Raw genomic sequence first — 19,202 nt, forward strand, 5'->3', positions numbered from 1 at the left:
CATTTTACAAGGGATAGTGTATTATGGTATTGATTATAATTAATAATTATATTGGCTTGAGATTAATTACTTTTATATATAAATATATATATATTCCAACTTTAGTTGAGGTAATGGTAGTTGTATTTGGACCTAAAACACTGTCAATTCAATCAAGAGAAGCTTCATTCTATTCTTCAGTGGTATGAAGTTGAAGCCCACTCCAATTTTTTTTTCTTTTTCCTCTCCATTTTCATTTCATTCTAAATAAATTAAGAAAAATTAATTGTTGTTGACAACACTCAACATCAACAAAATCGATAATCAACTGAAATCTCACTAAATTGATAGTGTGACTTTAGTCAAAATTTTATCGATCAATACAAATTCAATTAATAATTGCATCAATCAATACGATTTTGTAATACCTTTAGGTACGTTTCAGAAATATTTGTATTTTTTGATCTTAATTTGAGATATTTCTAGTTTTAAATGTATATGTTAAAATGTGTGTGTGTTATATACAAAACAATTATAAAAAAAAAAAACAAAGATATATATATATATAAAGAGAGAAAAGTCAAAAAAAAATGTAATTCTATCTTTTTCCATCATCTTCTCTGTCTCTTTCAAAAAAAGTAGCCCTCTTCATGTTTTTTTTTCTTTGTTTTTAGAAGAAAAGTGGATGATTTGAAGGGTTTGAAAGAAAAGTAAGAAAAGAAAAGAAGAGGAAATACTTTTAGAGCTTTGATAACCAAAAAATCTCTTTCTTTTTCTCTTTTCCTATGTTTATATATATTGGATGCATATTTTATAAAGATGTTAGTGTGTTTTGATGTTGATTTAATGTGAGTTTGGTGATAAAAAAAGGAAGACAAAAAAAAAAAAAAGAGTCAATTTAGCAAATATTGGCTTAAAATAAGGTAAGAGATGTTATCATTAGTATGTTTCATGTTTTATGCTTTTAGTTCTATGTTATAAATGATTATTTTGAAGTTGAGAAATGTTATTTTGCCATTTGGAGTATCTATGTGTATTAATTTGTTCACGGCAGAGAGTTGGATGATATTTACCATTTTACCATTGACTTCGTCCTACGTTTTGACTACCTTATTAGATGCATCATGAGTACTATTATAGCTTGTTGGAAAGCTCTTTGAATCCTCTTTTCAACAATATATAGCCTTGTATGAATTAGATACAGTTTGGATTGTTAAATTATACGAACAAAAAGACTGTCTTACCAAATAAACAGTAAATACAGTTTTTACTACTGATTTTGTCCCACGTTTTGACTGTCTTATCTGATGAATCATGAGTACTATTATATCTTGTTGAAAATTTTTTTGAATCCTCTTTTCAATGATATATAGCTTGTATGAATTAGAGACCGTTTGGACTATTAACTATTATATGAACCAAAAAGATTATTTTACCCAAATAAATAGGAAATATAAGTTTTTGCCACTGAATTCATCTCACGTTTTAACTAACTTATCGGATAAATCATGAGAGCTATTATAGCTTGTTGGAAAGCTCTTTGAATTCTCTTTTCAAGGATATATAGATTGTATAAATTAGAGACCATTTGGATTGTTAAATTGTATAAACAAAAAACATTATCCTACCAAATGAACAATCCCATGAACAATAGTTCACAGTTTTTGGAAAGAAAGAAAGAAAGAAAAGGAGGAGAAAAAGGAAAGGAAGAAAGAAAGAAAAGAAAAAGAAGAAGAAAAGAAACAAAGCAAGAAAAGGAATTTGAGGCTCAAGATTCAGGGATCGTCCTAAAAGTATAGTCTAGTGAGTTATGAATAGTTTTATATAGAAGTAAGATTACTAAGATGTAAGGCACGCACGCATGCTATAAACTATAAAGGGGCACTTTATACTACACCGCCCGCAATAGGTCACATCTGTAGTAGGACATAGACCCACAGTAGAGTTTGCTCGCAATAGAGCATGCTCATAATAAAACACAATTCAAATTAAAAAATGGTGTAGTGAGAGAAAATAAGAGAGCTCGACCTTAGAAAAGTGTCAAATCTTTATAGTTAGCTTCTAGAAAGTATCAAATAAACACCAGATGGGACAAAGAATGAACTAGATTATCCCCTCAATTTCTTATAAAGGTTCTGATATGAGGTTGAGTCCTAAGAGTGAGTTAAAACAGGAAAGGAGATAGTTTACTTAATTCTTTCCCCTTACTGAGTGTTTTTATCTCTCACTTCATTTTTTTTCATGATTGCAGGTACATGTGATTGAGATAGCTGCAAGTCAAGGTCATGTCAGCAAAGATAGACCTAGGTTGGGGCTGGTTACCTATGGATTTTGTTACATACATATAATACTGTTGATTTTTGGTCCTATTCAGATAGTTGTATAGTTGTATCTAGGGGCATGTATATGATTACTTCATGATCTTAGATGTTTTATATGAGTTTTCATATGGGATATATACATCTTTTGTTCACTTCCAGATTTTCAGTTTTCTTAGAATAATTTCTGAACACTTTTAGTGATGCGTTCATTTTAAAGTATTTTAAAAAAAAATAGATACTCCGAATATTAATTCGTAATATTTCTTCTTTGGTGGATAATACTTCTAGGGAGAGATGTTACAAATTTCCAATGTCATATGGTGATGAATGTCATTAGTGAAAATTAATTTGTTATTATTTTTAATCAAAATTAATGTAAATTATGGATAAAAATTATAATTACTAAAATTTTAGGTATAAAGTGTTAAGGATTTTTTTTTTGCCTTTTTAATTATTATGTAAAAAATTTAACAAACAAAATTAAAAGTAAGACTACAATATTTCATTAAACTTTAGGTAGGAAATAATTATTAGGCCGATAAATAAATAATTTGTCAATATAAGAATGTGTATTTAGATATTCTATTGTAATCTATAATTTAACTCCAAAAGGAAACAAATTAATTGTTGTATTTTGCACATATTTGATAGATTATTTTAAAGGCAAATTGATATATTTTTCATGTAAAAATAAACAAAATAAGGTTAGTTAATTGTGGAATAATATAATTAAGGACACCAAAAGAATTAATAATCACTTACGGTCCTCAATTAATCCTCTTCGATTAATGTATGTAAACCCCCAACTTTTTCAACACAGGAATCATCCACACTGAACAGGATAAATTTTGAGTTTATTGATAGACCTCACAACCATTGAATTAGGTAAGTTAAAAGTTTGATCTTGATATATCGTCAAAAGAGACTTGAACTTATACTTTTTAATACATAAAAACTTATTTTTTTATCACTTAAACTATTTTTCAAGGGTACAATATATTATTATTTTATTATGAGTAATGATTGTACTAGCTTGATATTAATTATTCTTTCTTTTTTTGTTTAACAAATAATGAAGTAGATGAAATCTCGAGCCTAGTTATCGATCTCACAACCAAGGTTATGAGTGAATTTTGAATCCGTAGTTTTCTTGGTTGGGCACCCCCATGGTTGCCACTAAATTACTCCTATGTTTCCTGTTTCAAAACAGGTATTTGAAATGCTTTTAAAGTCCTTGGAGAAACGTGTTTAACAATAAAGGAAAATCCTTGTACGTTACGGGAAGACGTTGCCACTGTCGTTATACTTTGGCGCGCGAACCCTTCGCCCTTCTCCATGAAACTAGAACGACAACCTTATATCTTGATTTTTTGATTTTAAGATTTTTCATTCTTTTGCTATATATTATTTTTCATATGCTCTCCACCGGCTGAGATTCTTTTGTTTGATTCTCTTTTTCAAAAGTTTTGATTTAGTCCTTCTTTTGTTTTGATTCCTTGCGTCCAAATTTTGTTTCCTTCATAATTACTTATAATTTCTTGATCTGAATCTCGGTCTAGTAACCTGTATGAAACCTTGATATAGATATCTGCACTTTTGATCGCTACGGTGAATTTTGATGGAGTTGGCATGAAGGTATTAATTATACATATATTCAGCAAAGAGACAATCTTTGAATTTTTTTTTTCCCTGTTGATGGAAACGTGTAATAGACTGAATTTTGCAGAAGATTAATTGCGGGATGGACTCATCAATGAAAATTACGGATTTGGCTACTCCACCGAGGTCTCCTGCACCTGTAAGAAGTAGTCTTAGACTTTCTCATGGCTTGGTAAAGTTGACATCAACACCAGTGAGAACAGGATTGGATGCTGCAACCTGGCTCCAAACTGTGATTTCTCCACTTCCTGCAAAGCCATCAGCAGAATTGGAGAAATTTCTTCAATTGGGTAATGGCAGTATACTCAATCAGGTGGTAAATAGAGCAAATATAATACTAGAGGCCTTGTTTCCCAGTAGACAAAAGATTGTTAATTGGAGCCTGTTGCATGTCAATTTGATGGACAATTTATGGACGGGAGAGGAAACTAAAGAAGCCATGAAATTGTACTATAAGGTTTTGGAATCCATCTGTAATTCAGAGGCTAAAAAATTGAGTGGAGGAGGAGATTTGAGTGGTTTGTTGACTAATGAAAAGTTCCACAGATGCATGCTTGCTTGTGCAGCTGAGCTAATATCTGCAGTGCATATTAAAGTTGGTGTAGTGTTGACAGTGGCGATGCAGAGAACTGGGATTACAGCATTTGATATGAGCAAAGTGATAGAGAGTTTCATCAAACATGAAGATTCACTCCCCAGAGAATTGAAGCGGCACTTGAATTCTTTGGAAGAGAAATTGTTAGAAAGCATTATGTGGGAAAAGGGCTCTTCTCTTTACAGTGCTCTGATTGTTGCAAAACCATCTCTTTCTGATGAAATAAAGAGGCTTAATCTGCTAGCTGAACCTATGCCATCACTGGATGAAATTGCTATGAATAATCATGTGGCTTCTGGAGTTTTCCTTCACCAACAACTCCTGAAGTTTTCAGGTTGCAGTTGTTTGCTTTCATTTTTTCAGGTATTGTTTGGCCAATCAAACTTCAATCTTAATTAACTTGATTTTGTCCATTTCAGGAGCAAAGAGAACCTGTGATGAGTATGGCAACAAGCTGGTAAAATATAATTCTTCTGCTTCAGCAACCCCACCATTGTCATCACCATCTCTGCAAACAGCATTTGTCAGGCATGATTCTCTTCTACATCTTAATTCAACTACTATCTTCTTTCTTCTGTTGAAAATCTTAGAATATGCTTGTTTATCTTCAGCCCTACACAATCAAATTCACCAAATAAAGGAAGTACCCACATGGATGCAGCAATCACTCTGATATTTAACAAGGTATCTCAATATGACCAAGGCCATTTTTCTCTCAGAATTTTCTCTCACTTTCACTAATCCTCATGCTTCAGTGCAGATGTGCAAGCTAGCTGCTGTCAAAATCAATTCTATGGCTGAAAGGCTGAAACTTCTACCACAACTACGGGAGAAAATCTATTTGCTTTTCCAACAGATACTTACTCAAAAAGTATCTCTCTTTTTTAACCGGCGTATTGAGCAGATAATTCTTTGTTGCTTCTATTTAGTAGTAAGAAAGGTAAGAGCTTTACTTCCCCTGGAAGATACTGTCAAATATTTCCTCATTTTATACCTATTTATTCTGAAAAAGGAAATTGTGCAGTTTTCTCCATTACAGCTAACCTTCCAAGAAATCGCCCAAAATTATGTCAAGGAAACCCAATGCAGATCTCAAGATTTTTGTTGGGTGTTTGTTAGTTGGTCATCTCACTGCAACAGGGTATGTTTATACATTCATAATTTTTTTTTCAGCTCTTTTCCAGGGACGTTACAAATCCATGATGTTAATTGAAACAGAAAGATGGGGAGAATCGCGTGAGTATAATTAAATTTTACAATGAAATATTTCTTCCGAATGTTAAATATTTACTGGAGGAGATTGGATCCAAGCAAGTTCCTGATTCTGACAATGGTAATACTGGTTTGTTTACTCTTACCTTTTGCTTATATTTCTATATTTCTCTGCATTACTTCTGCAAACAATCTCAGTTTGTTTTGGTGCGATAGATCTTTCTCCACGGCCGTCTCTATTTCCAAGGGTTCCTGATATCTCTCCAAAGAAGGTGTCTCCAATGCTGAATGTATATAGCTCCCCTTTGCATCCATCAAAGGCAAGCAAAATTCTGCCCTCAAAATGCAACCACCAAAACTTAGAAATTACGCCATGCCCACCCAAACATGCATCAATTTAGCTATAATAATAATTCATAATGTGTTGTCTCTGTATCATGTGCACAGAAGGAAGCATTGAACTCACATGTTGGGAAAAGCTATTACGCATTCATTGGACAGAGTAGTAGTGAATACCAAAGCCCATCGAAAGAACTTGATGCCATTAACGAGAGCTTAAATAGGTATGTTAATATTCAAGTCCACACTCTATAGACATTTTGACAATCCATAAAGTTGTTGAGAGTCTTTATTTTCCAGGACGAGCGGGAATGCTACAAGGCGTATGCTCAACTTCAGTGATCCTTACGTGACTTTGATAAGCGACGCTGTTGTGGCCAGGAGTCTGTTCCCTCAAAATGATAATCCTAGCTGAAGTACAATCAGCTTAAATTTCTCTTTAAATTGATTTTATTTTCACAATATTTTTCTGGTCTACCTTATGAGTGGAGAAAGTGGTGAACAGCATAGGAGCAGAATTGAAGTGCCAAGGGAAGGGTGGGGTGGGGTGGGGACGGGGGTATTTTTGCTTTTAGAGCAAAAGGACTTCAAGGCCACCCTAAATGGTATTTGCTTTGTTTTTGGTGTTTGAAGAATGCCAAAGGAACTTGGATTCAAGTCTAACGACAAAATATCAATGTCATACTCTAAATTGACTTAATCCATTGATTACCTGAATCCAAATCCAAAGTTTTATTTATTCAATATGATTAATTCAATTTTAAAATGTATTCTGATTCCGATGAAATTTCTCACCACTAAAAGATAAAATTATGACTTCCCAAACAACCCATTAGTATGTGTTAATGATAGGTTATTTACGTAATTATCCATCACAGAAATAAAATATAGGTGATCGTGACTTAACATTGAATTTTCATCCACGTGAAAATACCTAAATAAGAGTCTATAAAACAAAAATAATTATGGTAAATGTCATCTGTACAAAGGGAAACAGGAAGTTTCTTCATAAATTTCCAGCTTCCACGGACAATCTATTTAACATGTGTACTTCAAACACACCCTCCAACTCCACTGAGTGTGACAGAAGATGCCTCCTTATTCACGTACAAAAACATCAACACTACGGCCTGTGGCTCATAGATAATAGAATTTTATTTTATTTTTTAACTAAACATAGTATATCATACCAACTTCAATTAGGCTGATATGAGGAATATTTAGTGCCACGGCTGGTCCCCTACAGTTCTTGCGAAGAAATGAATACCCAATATCGATCACAAACCTTTTTAAAAATGAAGACGATCTCCTAGCCTTCACATATGAGTGTCCCAATATGTAAGCGACCCCTGCTTCCTTTGCTTGTATCAAATCCGTCAGCTCATCCTTAACCGCAGGGTCCATTGAAGGATTTGGTGATAACTGAAACCTCACCCGACGCCTCCTCACCTGTGGGTCCTCATCATCAAAAACAGATTGCAAATTCTGCAGGGCTACAGATTTGCTGCTCTGGATTGAGTCAATCGTCTCAATATCTTCTTGCTCAGATATTATGAACGTCGAGCTTGATTCAATATTTCTAGTGCATATGACAGCCATCCTTCTATCCAGGGAAGACTCAGAACTAAAGGGCTGTGGTTCGACTGCTTCCATCAGGATAAACTCTGCTATGCTTTGTATGAGCTGGTTCTCAAAGTCATCACCATCACATTGAATATCTTTGTAACCATACCTCACAATGCACCTATACATGCGATACGGCCGAGGGCAAACGCGGCCAATGAGAAACCGTTCTTCAGGTGAAACATATGGGACCGGAACTGATTTAACACAAACAAAGACTAGCACATTATGAAATGCGGGAAGGTTTGTTACAAAATGAGAGAAGATGGCAGGGACGCCTGTTGCCAACTCTGAGTATATAAGCCCAATCCCAGGCACACGGACAATACCAAGGCTGGGGCCTAAACCAAGTAACCATTTTAATGAAACTTTGTTATGCAGATCAAAGTTGTACTTTTTGCTAGTCCCATAATGCCAGATGTACATAACCACCATAAAGATGAATGAGAGCACAAGAGGAACCCACCCTCCCTGAGGTACTTTAGTAAATGCCGCTGACAAGTAGGTACCTTCAATGGACAAGAAGAATAGAAGGAACATTGCAGCCAGAAAAATACTTTTCTCCCAGACAAAAATTATGACAAGTGCCATGAGAAACGTTGTGATGAACATCACCGTCATGCAAGCCAGTCCTGGTACCAGGAAAAAAAAAATGCAACTTCATAATCACATGCAAATAAAACATACATGCAAGCACATGTGCATCAAACAAATTCCACTTAACTGGTTGTGGCAAGGAGCAGACACAAATAATGCAAACATTGGGACAATGAACACAGATACATACTAATACAGAGAGAGAAAGAGAGGTTTCTTTGAAGGATAACATACCATAAGCATTTCCTATTAAGGTTGTGTCCTGAAACCCAATAGTAATAGCAAGAGTAAGGATCATTAGGATCCAGTTTATCTCTGGAATATATATCTGCCCATATATATTCTTAGAGGTGTGGACAACCTTCACCCGGGGAAAGCAACCAAGGGCATGGCACTGTTTGATGATAGAGAAGGTAGCAGTGATAATAGCCTGACTCCCAACAATAGCTGCAAGGGTGGCAATGACAAAGACAGGCCAAAATACAGGATCTGTAACATAGCAACAGAAAGCAAAATTAGACCAACCCAAAATTGAGAAGAAATTTTGAAACAATCACTTCATCTCAAAATGAACTGACCAGGTATAGAGTCATAAAAACTGTACGGAATCTTCTTGGGGTTTTTGGACAAGAAAGCAGCCTGACCCATGTATTGTACTACCAAACAAGGGTATACAACAAAGGCAAATGCAATCTGCAAACATGAGAAGATCATTCAAACTTATGCCGCACAAACATTAATGACAGGTCTTTGTTTCCTAAAGGATGGGTCCAACTCACTCTAATTGAAAAGGCAGTGAAGTGACCAATGTCTGCAAACATAGCTTCAGTACCTGGTGAGAACCATAAATGCTCTGTTGTCAGTCTCACAAAAGTGGCAACATATAAGATTTAATGAGGAATCTGATAGCTAAAGAACTTGAATAATTTCTTAACCAACCAAGAGATAACTTCAACTAGGGCTGGATTTGAGCCAAACCGAGCTCGAGTTTGGCTCGATTTGTAGAAATGGAGCTTGAGCTTTAACTAACTTATTATTAAAACAACATCGTTTTAATACATATTGGTCAAAACGACGTCATTTTGTATCAAAATTTTTAATTCACGAATTTGACAAGTGGTTCGAGCTCGAAGTTGTAGGCTCGGGCTCGAGCTCATCTAGGGCTAGCTCGTTCAAGCTCATCTAGGGCTAGCTCGTTCGAGCTCAAGCTCAAACAAGCTCGATTCGAATCTAGCCCTAACTTCAACTCAACCACATTCATAAAATGAATTGCAAAACAATCTAGCAATAAGTTATACAACATAAAGAAATTTAACAATACATAATTTCTAACAGATGCAACCTACCAGTTATGCAAAGAAGGATCCCCCCAAGAGAAATCCAGCCTTCTCTGCCACACTCTTTAAAGTATGTGACAATATAATGTGGAGAGATTGCACGAACAATCTTTGGATTCCAATTTATGACGTTGTACAAACCAACAGAAAATATTGAAACCAACCAGATGATTACAATTGGCGCAAACATAAAAGCTACTTTGCGAGTGCCAAAATGCTGCAAAGCAAACAGGCCCACCAATATTACACAGGCAAGCAAGAGCAGTTCACCTACAAAAAAGGGGAGCCTACTGTGTCAAAAACAGGTATGACGGCCCAGAAGAACATTAAAGTATCAAAAAGCATCAAAACCATGAATCAAAAACTTAACATAAGTATCAGGGTGACAGAGAGAGGGAGAAGAGAACCGAATTACCATTAGTTAATTTATCTTCTGTAACCTGCAGCCCTGAAACCGATGACAGAACTGCAAATAAAAACGTGTCATATATTAAACCGCACATATCTGAGGGAGTGAAAGAAGAATTTCCAAGATGGAATACCAAACAAGCTAAAAATGCAAATTAATAATAAATTATAAATTACACCTCATTTAAGGAAAAAAAAAACCTGGACAGCCCAGGGTGGTAGAAGGCTCTAAAAATTTCACAAACTAGTTAAAAAAAATACTGTATTCAATAACATAAGAACAGGTCCCTCAAGTTCATTGCAAGCCCTGCATGCAAAACAAATTATACAGTAAAAGCTGGAAGAGTAGATTGCTTGTTCCTTAAATGATCATAAGAAAGTGATGCAATATACATCTATAGATTCCTATTTCAGTTCAACAACTAATAACTGCAGCATGTATAAATTTGACACATCTGGGAGTTTTGTCAGATCAAACTTTAAGAACACCATCTTAGGATCTTACCTGACATTGGTGGAGTGAGCACACCATCACCTATGAGCATACAAGCACCAAAAAGTACCACCACAAGTAGAGCTGTTCTTAGCTTTTTATGTTTCTCCAAATATCTCTTAAGAGCAGAAGAGGTAGCAGACTGCATTGGATGGCCATATTTGTAGGTTGAGAGCTCCTCATCGGCTGCTTGTTGATTGGGAAGTAAGCTAAACTTTGCATGCCTACAAAGCAGTGAATAGAGAGCAAATGTACCACCTGAAATGAATTAGGAATGTATAAGCTCTAGCATATTAGCGAATAAAGAATCCAATTATAAAAGTTTAAATATCACCAGACCTTCACCATTATCATCTGCGGTCAGTACAATACACACATACTTGAGTAAGGGTATTAAAGTAAGGGTCCAAAAAATCAAGGAAAATGCACCAAATATTGCTTCCTCATGCCAATTGTCATCCAGCTTCCCTATGAACGCACTGGAATAAACATAGAGAGGTGAAATGCTCAGATCTCCATATACTACACCAAGACTTTGGTATGCTAATATTAGGTTCCTGGAGAGATTCACCCAGGAAAGCTGCAAGGCCACACAAACCCATTGAAAGGTTCCACAAATCAGACACTTATGAAACTGCAGTTTCAGGAGAGATTTTTTAAAAAATGTAAACAATCATAACCATGTCCACACTATGCACAAAGCTCAATCTGTATCATATTAAATCAAAACAAAAAATGCACCATAACCAAAAGTACAGTCCATCATTAATCTTATAAAATATAATTAACCAAAAAATAGCTTGAGATGAAAAATCTTCAGTCTAAAGTATGGATCCATATCAAAACAGTTACTTAAGCACTCTCTTACTCATACAAATAAAGTACTATTTACAGAAGGGAAAAAAAGCACCAAAGAAAGAAGAGTCAACTCTTTGTCCATGCAACAGAAAGTTTAAACAAAGTCCTCAAATACAGGACACCAAAAAAGTCTAAACCAAGTCAGAATTTAGACATAATAATAAAGAAAAATATCACCAAACTCCAAGACATGATATATGAATAGTACCAGATGAGACTGATTCTTAATTTCTTTATGAACTTGAGCATATGCAAGGAAGGATAGCATCAAAAGATTGACTAAGCTAACATATTATATTTCACTAAATTAAAGTCATGAACTTTGAATTTTGATGTCTGTTGGTATCAATAACCCTATAAAAATACCAGGCCCTCTCATAAAAGTTTAAACTCTACATATGTTAATCTAAAACTCAGGTTTCGCTCCATGCTAATAGATTATAGACCTACATGAAACTTTCTGGTAAAGAATGACACCTCACACTCGATACGATTAAAACAGAGGAATTATGCGAAACTTCAAGCAAGAACAGAGACTCAAACATACAACTCACCTCAGACCAATAATCCAAAATTCCAAAGAAGAAATTAGAAAAAAAAAATACTACAAAAAGATTAATGAGACTAACTCAGACAGGAGTAACTAAGATGAATTGATTGAAACAATCAAATAATAATAATCACAAACGTAAAAGTCCAGTAGTCTAGCATCAAAAATCGAATTAACAGCTTCAGCAAAAATTCAAGTAACCGAAAATGAAACCAAAAAAAAAAAAACCTGAGAAGAGCTTCGAGGAGGAGTTAAAATTCCAGATTCCGGCTCCATAGAGAGAATCAGAACCTGAGCACTCTCTCTCCCCCAAGTTTTAAGCAAAATTTAAATCCGAAATTATCTCTTAAAATCTAAACCGGTCCATTCCATTTATAGAAATTGGCGCAGCCAGCCAACACCTACTTTCCATGCTCCCCTCAACGGGCTGGTGCTGTTCTGTTGATATGCTTAATATAGTTCGTGCATCGTGAGTAACTCACGCGACATAGACGCGTCTCGGGATAATGAATTAAATATTTTATTATATTATTATTATCATAGGGTAAATTTAAATTTGTAATGGGATCCGCTAATCATGTTTAAATAGACTAATTACTCCGATTACTCTTCTATTATTTGATAGAATAATAATTATGAGCGTTAATCCAGTAATTAATAAAAAAATCTTAATTAATATAATTATAATCAAATTTCAAATATAATTAAAGACTTAGGAGAAAATGATGGTTATATTTGGTAATTTAATTTTTTTATACCAATTCAGGGCAGTGTGCTACACCTCCCACGGTTTGGACGCGGGAAACCGGAGAATCACATGATACTCCGCTGCACTCCAAAAGCCATCTGGAAGAGCGTGTACCGATTAACCTGTAATAACGACAAAGCGATGGCTGGCTTACGTGGGAGGTGGTGGACCCCGCGATTGTTGATGGACGGACGACTAACGCTTGCTTAATAAGAGTAAATGACATTTTTCCCTCCCAAGGTTTGGTCTACAACCCTTTTACACCCTTAGCTTGTACAAATAATAACAATTTTACGTAAACTCAAACTCTATTTAAAAAACTTATGGTGTAAGAGTAAAATAATAATTATATTTATTAATTTTAAAATAAAAAATAACAAATTTTTATTTGAGTCAAATGTTTTAAATATAATAATTTAATATTTAAAAAACACTATTGTATTTTATTTCATTATTTGGGAGTGTAAATGTTATTTTTAAAATTATTAAGCGGTACAATAACATTTCAAAAATATCTGAAAGACTTCCAAACTTTTTAAAAATTTCTAATAACCCTCTAAAAATTTCATAAAGACTCTTAATATTTTTAAAAATTATATTTACTTTTTAACATATAATTTCAAGAAAAAAACACTCATATTTATAAAAAGAGATAAAAGAAATAATAAGAACAAAAAAAAAGATAAACAGCTTCTTATAAATTTACATATTTAAAAAGTTATTTTTAACTTTTGTTAATTTATAGTTATATAATAATTTTAAAAAATAAAATAATAAAGATAAAATGATAATTTCACTTATTAATACTATAATTTCACTTATAGAGTTTAATTTTAGATGAAAAATTGTTATTTATACTTTGATTTTTGGGTAAAAATGTTATTTATGCAAATTAAAAGTGAAAAAGGGTTTTAAGGCTAAACCTTGGGTGGGAAAAGTGATTCCCTCTAATAATACTAGCCCGGTTACTTTGTCTAATATCATTTGACTTAATTAACTAGACTTAATTAGACTTAAATTAACTACAATCATATCTAAACTAATCTCATTGGATTTGAATCTCTTTTGTCAAAGATGTTGATAATAATTTATTTATTTTGTTCGAATCTACCTAGAGAAATAAGTAAACAGGGGAATTTTAGAATAATTTCTCTTCGAATAAATACTCATTTTCTAGAATTATAATGGCGTAGTTTTTAAATATTTGGCAATCTAAAAGATACCAGTGGAGTTGGAAGAATTTGTTTCCCACTTTAATTTTCTCTCTTTGCGAATCTCATCTCTTCTCAATCTTATCAAAATATTAACAACATAAACCATCTTTAATCTTCGATTTTAGGTCATGCGTCATTTTTATTGGTCAAAGACAGTCTAAAAGAGAAGAGAGAGATAAAACTAGAAGAAGAATGACCAACATTCAAAGACGACGAATCAGTGTCAGAGAGAAGAAGAACAAACCCTAGGAGATATTTATTTGTTTCAAACTTTGAGTTTGAGAGAACTTATAAGTTTTTAAAACTTGAAAAAAAAAATGATAAAACTTTAAATTTTTCAATAAATAACGGTTTTATTTATAATTTTAACTAAAATTTTTAACAAAAATTTAGTTATACCTTGGGTGAAAACAAGTCTTTCGGCCTTTAATTGACTTGGTGTGTCTAGATGTGATAGTCATAGCTTGTTTGATACCAAGGTTATTTAATTTTGATTAAGATTAGTCAAAATGTATTAAAAAATTTCATCTAAACCCTCGAGAGGTTTTGATGATTTTGATGGATTGAATTGGTTATTTTTTATTTGTTTTTTAGGATGTCAATTTGCAATGACTGGTAAACGTTAGGCCAACAGCCAAGTTTTGTAAACCACGAAGTTGAAGCTTAGTTTGGTTTATTAAACACGAATGACAGTTATAGCTTATTTGATTAGGAGTCTTCAAGTTAAATATATTTAAAACAATAAAACTATATAAACCCATTTTTGGTATATAATTTATATACACAGATAAGATATTATCATATGATTAGATATTTTTTTATCATATGATAACACATATTTTAAAATTACCTAATTACATTATGATATATCATTATATATATAAAATATATACAAAAAATAGATACACATTACATTACTCTATTTAAAACCCTTGAAAGAAATTTGATTAATACTAACATTACAAGACAACTAGGGTTGACCTTTATCAGCATTATTTAAAACATGGCTGACTCTCATCATCTTCATCCAATCAAACTTTGGCTGCTATTCTTCAGAAAGGGGGAGAGAACGACAGAGAAAAAGATGGGTGGGAAGACAAAGTCAGCCGTTGCAGAAAAAACAGAAGAAAAAAATTGAAGCTCTATGTGGGAGTGGAGTGGGGGAGTAAAAAAAAAAATGATAAAATTTTATTTTTTAATATTATAAATTAAATTAAATGATTATTATATATTTAAAATTAATAAATTGTATTAATTATAATAATTGATAAATAAGTAATTAAATTTTTAAAATTTAATAAATAAGAGTTTAGTAATAAAATAAACATTAAATGACAATAAGTCTTTTGGCCTAAAAAAATGTATGTTTTTACGATTATTCAATCAAAACTCTATGAAAAGAACTACTTAATGTTGTGTATTATCTTGATTACACATAAAAACTAAAATCCCAATTTCTAAAACAACTGTATAACTTTAGTCACTAGAGAATGGTTCGAAGAGGAGATTCAAGGTTGAGGAAGTGTCCTTCATCAAAACGTATGGCTTGGAAATCAAGTAAGTAGAATAATCTTGATTAATTATGTATTTAAGATGATAAACTCATGAAAGTTTTATGTATTATGATAACATATGTGGTTGGTCAGAAAGATGATATACTGGATCAATATATTATTTTACGATAGAATAATATTATATGTATTTATTTTAAATACATAAATATATACACATTTATATATATCTCATATATTAAATATTATTTTATTCTCAATTCAGAATCATTCAATCAAATAATAATATATATAAATGTATATATATTTATATATCTAAAATAAGTATATATAATTTTATTAACTTCAATAATTTTCAGAATCATAGGAATAACATGATACGAACCTTAGAAGAACCACACCTCAAAAGCTAGCTATTGATATGGGAGAACCCAAGGCTGTATAAACCTCACACTAGTTACCCATACTTTCCAATATGAGATACAAGTCTCATACCTTACATTTGGGATCCTAACATACCACCACGCTCTGCAGCCCCGACGCCCACACAGACTAGTTGTGCGCTAGCTCTCTGCTAGCCCTAGGCGAACACTGCAATGTCGACATCACCACCCGCACTGCACGATTGTAACTAGGAGACATGGTGATGACTCTGATACCAAATGATACGAACCTTAGGAGAACCACACCTCAAAAGCTAGCTATTGAGATGAGAGAGCACAAGACCATATAAACTTCACACTAGTTGCTCATACTTTCTAATGTGAGATCTAAGTCTCATACCTTATATTTGAGATCCTAACATAATATTGTTAGTGTAATAAGTTACCATCGAAGTTTTAATTGGAGTGCATAAGCCCAATTATGATTTATTGGTTATGGGGGTAATTTCGTCTTCAAATGAGTCATTTTAATTAATTATGGTAATATATATAATAATTTCAAATGGTTTATAGGTGGGCTTTCTTTTCTGTTCCTCGGCCCATTTATCTCTTGGTCTGGACCTGAGTCCAATCCATTGCTAAGCAAGGCAAGCTGTACAAAAACGAGGCCATAGAAAATTTGGAAATTTAATAAGTAAACTAATTAAAATCCACCACTTTGTTTCTTTATAGACAATAATATGATATAAAGCAATATTGTGTGTATTTATTTTTAGTATATAATTTATATATATAGTAATATGTTATTATATAATTAGGTGATTTTAAAACATATATCATCATATGATAAAGAAATATCTAATTACATGATAATATATCATCTGTATATATAAATTATGTATCAAAAATGGATGCACATAGTTTTATTGTATGATATATTTATATATATTATCCGAAACCGAAGAGCCTCAAGCCCACCCGCCACACGAAACCATGAACAAGAAACCAAAAACACCATTGAACTTAAAAGGGATGACACAGTGCAAACATTTTAAAACATGAAATTTTAAAAGAAAAAAGAAGACGATCCTAAATGGAAACTATCTGGAGCCGTATCAGAAGCCGGTGGCATGCTACTGAAAAGCGGGCTGTGCACATACTGATCACTTGAATCAAACCCAATATATGACCCACTTCCACTTCCCATCGTATCATCAAACCCATTGGCAAATGTTGTCTGATGATCAGAGAACCCCATCAAATTACTACTAAAATCATAGCAAGAATTCATGGCGATATTGGAATCAGAATCACCGTAGCTGTAATCTGATATTTCAGTAGGCAATGGTGGAGGCTCATGAGAACTGAAAGTGTTGTCAATGACTGGTTGCTGATAGTTGTTATACAAGTCAGTGTGATGATCGTGAGGCATGGGTTGCGGCCCGGAAGAGAAATGGGAGTCGAAGTTTGAATCATGGTTGAAGATGGTTTGAAGATTTTGGTGGTGGGTTTGAGGGAGATGGAGAGAAGAAGAGAAGTTACTGTGTTGTTGTTCATCCGGGGAAATTATGGAGGTAACAGAAGAGCCAGCGGGCATGTCGGAGTAAACAAAATTAGTGCGAGCTCGAGGGCCACGCATGGAACGGGCGGCTCTGTCGTAAGACAAAGCGGCTTCTTCAGCAGTGTCAAAAGTTCCAAGCCAATGCCTTTCTTTTGTTGAAGGGTCTCTTATTTCTGCTGCGTATCTTCCCCACGGCCGCCTTCTTACTCCCAAGAACTTTGTGCTGCCGCCTCCTGTTGTTGATGTAGCAGCGTCTTGTGCTTGTGCCTGCTTCTTCTTGCTCTTAGACTTGGATGATGAATTCATGGTGAATGAATGATTTGATGTGAAATGTGAAATGATATTTTCTATATTCTTCTCTTTGTTTTGGTGATGTTTTGGGTGTTGCATGTGAATTTGAGTCGTTATATATAAGAGCCAAAGTAGTGTCTTTGTCTTCACCTGTGGGTGGTTCTCTTTTACTATATTATGCCTTTGCCCTAGGGATTATTTATTTGATTTTCTTTTGTGGGAATTTTTTTACTAAAGATTTCATGTGGGGGTTTCAAGTTTCAACCCTTTCCATGTTCATCTCTGTAATAAAAAATTAACCCAAAAAAAAAAAGAAAAAAGAAAAGGATTCAAACAATATTTTGTTGTGAACAATACAACATCATAACATCAGTTTTACAAGATCAACTTTCATAACATCAGTTGGTTTTCAGTTAATTTCGAAAACTACCAACTTTTGTTAACTTCTTGAAGAGATTAGATCTCTTTTAACAACCGAGTGCTATTATGTGAGAATAAATAATGAAAGACTCCATGCCCAATGGTCCAGAAATAAGAAATTAAAACTTAATCTAAAAGAGAAGTGATGATCACTTTCAGCTTTTCAAATGATGGGAAAAGGTCTACAAAAATAATTCATATACTAATTAAAAGAAAGAAAATAAAAAATCTCTAATATGGGTAAAAATGTGGGATTCCAAGCATAAAAGTAAGGATTCAAATTCTTAATATTTCAATATTAAACTTTTAACTTATTTGTTACAGTGATTGTGAGACTGGTCACAAAATTTAGGGTTCAGTTCTATCTCGAATAAGCAATTCGACTCAAGTAAGAAAATTTTGTTACTAAGAAAAAATAAAACCTCTAAAATGGGTTAGCATGATAATTATAATTAGCATATCCATGTGTTGATGATTATTCTCTCTCTATTTTTATTTGTTAATAGATGTGGTGCATATATAGTCCAAAAATGTTACATGTGAAGTTTGGGATCAATGATGGAGTTTCATGAATGGGGAGCTAATCATGAATACCATAAGCAATCTAATAACATTTATAATGTCACTTCATTTATCCCAACTCTTCTTCAAAAAGCTTCAACTCTCTTCACATTCTTATTATCATCAATTGCATATGCATCATGCAAGCCTATCCCTCCATACATGATTAACCCCGGTCCCATCATGTCAATATAATTAAACCAATTAATGACATTTGCAAACTTAATCTTAAGAAGATGATTTACATTATTGTTATATGATGTGTGTCTATATATATATATATATATATATATATATATATATATATATATATATATATATCTTGATCTCTCCTGAAATTGACCACTTTAGATTCAAAAACCAAGAACATCTCTCCAAAGATTATCCCATATGGGATTTCGTTAATCTGTAATTAATTTAAGTTCTGTGTTAATTAAAATAATATTTTGAATAATGATTTAGTCATTTTGAGGCTGCATATACATTCCCCCTACCCTATCATCTCATGTCATAGAGTATCTCTGTGTCGTTTGAATGATGTT

The 19,202-nt window shown here is 33.2% G+C and overlaps 3 protein-coding genes across 3 annotated transcripts; 1 reads left to right on the forward strand and 2 right to left on the reverse strand.

Annotated features, from left to right (window-relative positions):
• Positions 1-3,616: 3,616 nt before the first annotated feature.
• On the forward strand, positions 3,617-6,641 carry LOC123223512 (retinoblastoma-related protein-like). The gene is made up of 10 exons (XM_044646673.1): positions 3,617-3,935; positions 4,027-4,888; positions 4,974-5,082; positions 5,166-5,238; positions 5,315-5,494; positions 5,579-5,695; positions 5,773-5,887; positions 5,983-6,086; positions 6,214-6,329; positions 6,406-6,641. The coding sequence occupies exons 1-10, from the start codon at positions 3,930-3,932 to the stop codon at positions 6,518-6,520; spliced, it is 1,797 nt and encodes a 598-aa protein (XP_044502608.1). The 5' UTR covers positions 3,617-3,929; the 3' UTR covers positions 6,521-6,641.
• Positions 6,642-7,044: 403 nt separating this feature from the next.
• On the reverse strand, positions 7,045-12,402 carry LOC123223511 (potassium transporter 4-like). Its single transcript, XM_044646672.1, has 9 exons — positions 12,200-12,402; positions 10,903-11,143; positions 10,576-10,821; positions 10,078-10,128; positions 9,672-9,932; positions 9,105-9,157; positions 8,904-9,018; positions 8,560-8,814; positions 7,045-8,360 (listed from the first exon to the last, which is right to left on the reverse strand). The coding sequence occupies exons 1-9, from the start codon at positions 12,245-12,247 to the stop codon at positions 7,276-7,278; spliced, it is 2,355 nt and encodes a 784-aa protein (XP_044502607.1). The 5' UTR covers positions 12,248-12,402; the 3' UTR covers positions 7,045-7,275.
• A 4,491-nt stretch (positions 12,403-16,893) lies between these two features.
• On the reverse strand, positions 16,894-17,694 carry LOC123222476 (ethylene-responsive transcription factor LEP-like). The gene has a single exon (XM_044645268.1). The coding sequence runs from the start codon at positions 17,692-17,694 to the stop codon at positions 16,894-16,896; it is 801 nt and encodes a 266-aa protein (XP_044501203.1).
• Positions 17,695-19,202: the final 1,508 nt, after the last annotated feature.

This window comes from Mangifera indica, chromosome 8 (assembly GCF_011075055.1).
Source record: "Mangifera indica cultivar Alphonso chromosome 8, CATAS_Mindica_2.1, whole genome shotgun sequence".
NCBI classification, from domain to species: Eukaryota; Viridiplantae; Streptophyta; class Magnoliopsida; order Sapindales; family Anacardiaceae; genus Mangifera; species Mangifera indica.